The 6,180-nt window shown below is 37.7% G+C and overlaps 1 protein-coding gene across 3 annotated transcripts in view; it reads left to right on the forward strand.

The window, feature by feature from the left end:
• LOC126473508 (trifunctional purine biosynthetic protein adenosine-3) overlaps nucleotides 1-6,180 on the forward strand; it is an 81,103-nt gene that overhangs the window by 26,504 nt on the left and 48,419 nt on the right. For all 3 annotated transcript variants that reach the window (XM_050100602.1, XM_050100603.1, XM_050100604.1), the window contains exon 9: nucleotides 2,708-2,933. In XM_050100602.1, the coding sequence (XP_049956559.1) occupies nucleotides 2,708-2,933 (226 nt within the window). The remainder of the gene's footprint in view (nucleotides 1-2,707; nucleotides 2,934-6,180) is intronic.

Here is a 6,180-nt window from a genome sequence, read left to right on the forward strand (position 1 = left end):
TTAATTGTTTTGTAAGGAATTTTTTTATTTGGAATGCACAACACTCAGTTCTATCTATTTGCGTAGGATCCTCCCATCTCAACATTTTCCACCACTGATTGGTAATATTCAGATCATTTGATTGTATTTACTGCAAGAGTTTTTGAAATGTTTAAATCAGAATGAATGTAAATGGGGTATTATGATCTTTACTGATCTTCTTAGTCTACAGCATCTCTATATTAGCACACTGTGCTCCTGCCAGACATAACCCACCTTTTTGGAAACAAGTTGAAGCATGCCTCATTTCAGTCACTATACAGTGCCTGACAAAACAAGTGAAGCACACAGAAGACAAGGTCGAAAGTCAGTGTAACTTTGCACTTGTACACACCATTGATGGGTGTGTAAATGATTTAGAGTTAAATTTCTCTGTGACAGGTAAAACGGCTACCATGGTGCATTAGTGTTATAGGTATTCAATATTATTACAAGGTCCCATAGGGGTATATTGGGAGCGTGAACCATGTCAGATGTTTAGTGATCACTGTGAAGTACATGTAGATGCCGTGAACTCTTCTTAGAGAGCATTATTGGCCCCTCACGGGGTTTTAAAGGGGCTTCATTGTAGGTCTCTACTTGGCCAGCTGGTTGAATTGTGCACTATCCAGACTGATGGAGCATTCGGACATGACAGCTGCCTGATGCTGGACTACAGGGGAATGTGTGGATGGGGGTACTCATCATCGAGGTTCCAGTTGACCACATCTGATCATGACTGAGCACATTGTAACACCTTTGTATCTGGACCTGCCATCCAAGAACAAGTAACATTCTATGTCATCCTGTGCCATTGATCAGAGACTAGTAATAGCCGGACTGGGGAATTAACATCCCACGTGTATGCTGCCATTAATAACACTACACAAGTAGCTGCATTCGAAGTGGTGCTATGACCAGGAAGCATAGACTACTGATGAATGGCATTGCATTGAGTTCAGCAATGAAACACGATTCTTTACAGTGGTGACTTGAGGACAGATCTCATTCTTCCAATATTTTTGAGAGGAATAGCAGTGTTACTCCTGACTCAAGGTATGGGGAGCCCTCAGGTACGACTTCAGTTAACTGGTGGTAGTGATTGAGGGAGCTCTTAATTGTACAACCATAGAGACATCCTGTGTCCTCATGTGTTACCTCTCATGCAACAGTATCATGGAGCTGAACAATTCTCATCCACACTTACCGCATGCATCTACACATCTATGAACTGTTTGCATGACATTGAGACTACAGTGGCCAGCCCAAATCTGTTCTTAACAGAACATGTATGGGATCTGCTTGGATATCAACTCCTTCGCAGTGCCAGTATCCTCAAGGACTAATTGCAACAGTTGTGGACCATCTTACCTCAGAAAGGATACATCGGCTTCATGACACCCTTTCGAACCAAATTATTGTAAGCATCCAGGCCAGAGGAGATGTTATTCCATACTGATAAGTGAACTAGTACATCAAAGTTCTTTGAAAATTTGACTCGATACCATGGTCACTGAAATAACATTACATACCCTCCCAACCCATCAAATTTCATTTTGCTTCCTCTTCCCCTTCTAGATGTTTCTATTCTCAGGCAGTTTAGAAACTTGTTGCATGGACTTGACAACATATGCATTGTGCTAATTTGCTGTGACAGCAGCCGAAGATTAGGAGATTCTCACCTGATTGTAGGGATTCAATCTGTCCAGCTCCTGATAGAAACTGGTGGTATGAGATAATATAATGTAAACCAATAGATAAAAAAATCTAATTTTATTTATCCATTTACATTATATTATCAGCAACTGATTATTTTTGATTGTTTGAGATGATAGTTGCATTATCCAGGTGGTTATTTGTGGCCATCCCCTATAATGTTTGGGAATCTTAATTATTGAGGATTGATTTCAGGTCACTGTTACCCTCTTTTACATTACCGTAGTCTCCCTGTGAATCATGAACAATTTCCTATTTATTGGCTATTGTTCTCTCAAAACAGCCAACGCATAGATAGCCTTTATATTCTTGCACCAGTTCCCTGTGGCCAGGTGATCTGCCACATTGAAAGCTGTATATGTGCACCTGTTTATGCTTGAAAACTACTAAATAATAATTGAAAATTTTGACAGAATTGTTTTATTACATGTTTGGACCCTGTTCTCCATACACATGTTTAAAGAACCGTAGGTGCCCTCAGTTGTTGGTGCAATATTGCTCACCACTCTTCGCATGGGTTAATTCCATTTTCCAGACATAATCCTTAAACAAAAGATATGATATTTTTAATTCAGTGTAGTAATCTTTTATTTACAAAACCATCTTTTTAGTCTTATACTTAATCATTGGTGTATTGTACAGCCTGTACCTATGACTTCTCAACATCCTTGTCAGATCTGATTGTTGACAGTAGGTGAAGAAGATCTAAGTTTTACTGGCTCTTTAAGAGAAAAGATTGTCCATTGAAAACAACACAAAAATGTACTGTCCTTGGATGTGAGACATTGCACATACTGGATCAGTATTTTTTCCATTCATTTCAGAAATGTAATGTTGGTTGTATCCCAGTCATGTAGCTTTGGGTGTGATTGAGTTTTATACACTTATTACTTCTTACAGAATTTTTCATTTCTGTCGATTTGGTATTGATGGGAACAATATAACTAAATGTAAACTTTGAACTCTGTTTCAGGGATTGAGGAAGCAATGCAAATACCCAATAATCTCGTGTTTCACAGTGGTACAGCACAAAATGCATCAGGCGAGATTGTCACTAATGGGGGTCGAGTGCTAATATCAGTGGCTCTTGCTCATGACTTAACTGTTGCTGCAGCAAGGGCAAGGAAGATGTGTGTTAGCACTATAAAATTTGATGGTGCACAGTACCGTACAGACATAGCTCACAAAGGAATAGCAAGGTAATGTAGCACAGAATTTAGTTTGTCTCAGAAATCTGTACACTGCATATGTGTGTAACATTTCACTCGTGGTGGATGAATATGTTATGAAGAAATTAATTTCTTACTACATAAGAGTTATATGCAATTTTGGTTTGACTAGAAGACATTTCTAGACTTCGTTATTCATCCAGCAAAATTAAAATTTTCTTCCTATCTTTTGATGTTTCTTATTAGTTGGTGAAGAAATAAGATCAGCTTTAATCTAGAAATATCATGACTGTAGTTTGAGACATCTGTATCCATTTTTTACAGTGCTTTCACCTGTCCATTCTCCAGATTGTCTTATGTGCTTATCTTTGCCTTCTTTAACAAGCCTGTGTCAAAAGAGGTTACACACTCCCTGTACGAGTCGTGTTATTTAAGTAAGTACTGTTTTGAAATTAAAAAAAGACGTGCTAAGATATCTCAATAATTTTATTTTTACATGAAAGCCTGTACCTTAATCTATGCACTGATGCCATTACAGTCTGATTCTTCCTTGTTTATGTTGTGTACTGAGTGTTTAAGATGCCTCCAATAATCGTGAGTCCCACTGACTGTGAAGTATGGGCTGTTATAAGATTTCTTCGTGCTAAAGGATTAAAAGCGATCGATATTCATCATGCGAGCTGTGCAGTTTACGGAGAAAACATTATGAGTGATGGAATGGTAACAAAGTGGGTGAGAGCATTTAAAGATGGCTGCACAAATGTGCATGATGAAGAACGGAGTGGACGTCCTTCGGTCGTTAATGAAAGTTTGGTGCAGAAAGTGGAAAATAAGGTGAGAGAAAACAGACGCTTTACAAATTCCTCCTTGCAGGATAACTTTCCTAATGTTTCTCATAGTGTTTTGTATGGCATTGTGACCGAGCACTTGAATTACTGAAAGTGTGCGCACGTTGGGTACCGAAAATGTTGACAGATGTGCACAAAAACAAACGTTTAGACAGTGCATTGACTTTCCTTGAGCGGTACCACAACGATGGTGATGATTTCTTCAGCCAAATTGTTATGGGTGATGAAATGCGGGTGGCCTTCGTCACACCAGGATCAAAGCAACAGTCCATGGAAGTTGCGCAAGGGCATCGTTTTGCTTCAAGACAATGCCCGTCCGCATGTGACGAATCAGACCAAAGATATCATCACATCTTTTCGATGGGAAACTCTAGATCATCCTCCTTACCGCCCCGATCTTGTGCCCAGTGACTACCATCTGTTCCTGCACTTGAAGAAACACCTGGGCAGTCAGCGTCTCAGGACGATGACGAAGTAAACACAGTGATGCTGCAGTGGCAGACTTCTATGAGGAGGATATTAAAAAACTGGTACAATGTTATGTCAAGTGCCTCAATATTGACGGGAATTATGTAGAAGAGTAGATTAAGGTACAGGCTTTCATGTAAAAATAAAATTATTGAGATATCATAGCACACCTTTTTTAAATTTCAAAACGGTACTTTAAAAAAAACATGCCTCGTAAATGCAAGGAGTGTCTCTTTACTGTTTAAATGTCATTTCTCACATTTCTTGTCTGCTTTTCTTGTAATCTGCTGGCCCATTACGTGATTATATTTGTGTGCAGTTTGGTTCTATTCACCTTTATTAACTATATTTCCTTACAGAGAGCTTAAGTGTGGAAGACATCTATAGTTTTCATTATTCGAATTACTATTGTTATTCTCATACCAGAAATATTTTTAAAGCCACACTAGATATTATATTTACTATTATGACCAGTTGAATGTAGCCTACAGTCTTTATGTCAAAACAAAATTCTGGAGAACAAAAACTAAGGATGGAAAGCTTCTAAGGCTAGAATATCACTAGGCTATGTGACACAATCAGTTGTATAACAATGAAAATAATCAATTATTGATAATGGATAGATAAAAAAATAGATAGATAAGCTGCTCCTTGGTGAGTAGATTTTTTTATCAATCGATTTACATTATACAATCAGTTGTATGGTGCATAATGAATATGGAACTCTGATCTCCAACCCTCTCGGATGCCTTTCCCTTTATCTTTGTCTTCCCTCATTATCAGACTTGGGTGTGAGTGACCTGTCCTTCATTCCAACCTTTACCAACCTACTTCTTTTTCCTCCTTGAGAAAAGCACTAACAGTCTGAAAGCTGAATCAGTGTTTTCTACTTTTATATGTGTCTGTCATCAGTATTACCTGACCACAATATTATTGCACTTGGCCTCTCATGGCTGTTATTGGAAATATGTGGTGACATTACATTAAACAAGTACAGTGGTGGCTAAGAAAAATACATCACATTGTTAATTATTTCAGGAGAGTTGCGCATATACTATCAAGTGATTCAGCATGTTCTCATGAAATATCGTGATAAAAACTTACAATAAGCTGACCAAAGCACCCTCACTCCCAGGTGCAATAATATTGTGGTTGACAATTACTTGCAATTTCACTGCCTGAAGGCAAAAAATACTGGCCAAACATCCAAACATTCTGCCTCGTGGAATTTTATAAGAAAAGTATAAGCTGTGTGAAAGGATGTAAATGAAAGCAGAACTAATTCTCTATAATTCGAAACTTTGACAGTTTGATTTGACAGCTATAGAGTAAAAAAATGATGGGTGGGAAAGAGGTGATGGAAAGGGGAATATAGATATGTGCATTCATACACAGAGAAAGTACAGCAGTGTGCTGGCCCATGTATGTATGAACCATCATCTGTGATAAACACAAACACATCTTTTTTTGTTCATTACATAAACTGCAACTTCTTTTTTTTTTTGTATTAGATTCAGAAAAATATTGAATGACTATCAGAAAAATATTGAATGACTATGAAATTTAAAGGATGATTAGTACAGAAAGCAGTAAAAAAAAAAGTAAAAAATAAATAACGAAATGAAACACTTTGCATTATTAAAGCACTATTTGTCATGATGTGTTGCTGCAGAACTATTTTTTTACCTAGAATTTTTTTCTTCCCTTATACCAAGCTTCATTATAGTCAGTCTTGTATCACCACCAGAAGACAATATCAGCAGAAGTAGCATATACTGTGTTAGAGTACAAAGTTACAACATTTGTTTACAAGCTGTTCAAGGGTGTTGTGTAAACATATCTGATTTGCAAAGCTAGAAGTGCACCTGGATGATTGAAGTAGAATTGTGCAGCAATGGACAAGCAGGTTGCTTACTGTCACATAGCTGTTTTTTAATGCACCAAACTAGTCTGTCGCTCTA

This window comes from Schistocerca serialis, chromosome 4, assembly GCF_023864345.2.
Source record: "Schistocerca serialis cubense isolate TAMUIC-IGC-003099 chromosome 4, iqSchSeri2.2, whole genome shotgun sequence".
Lineage (NCBI taxonomy): Eukaryota > Metazoa > Arthropoda > Insecta > Orthoptera > Acrididae > Schistocerca > Schistocerca serialis.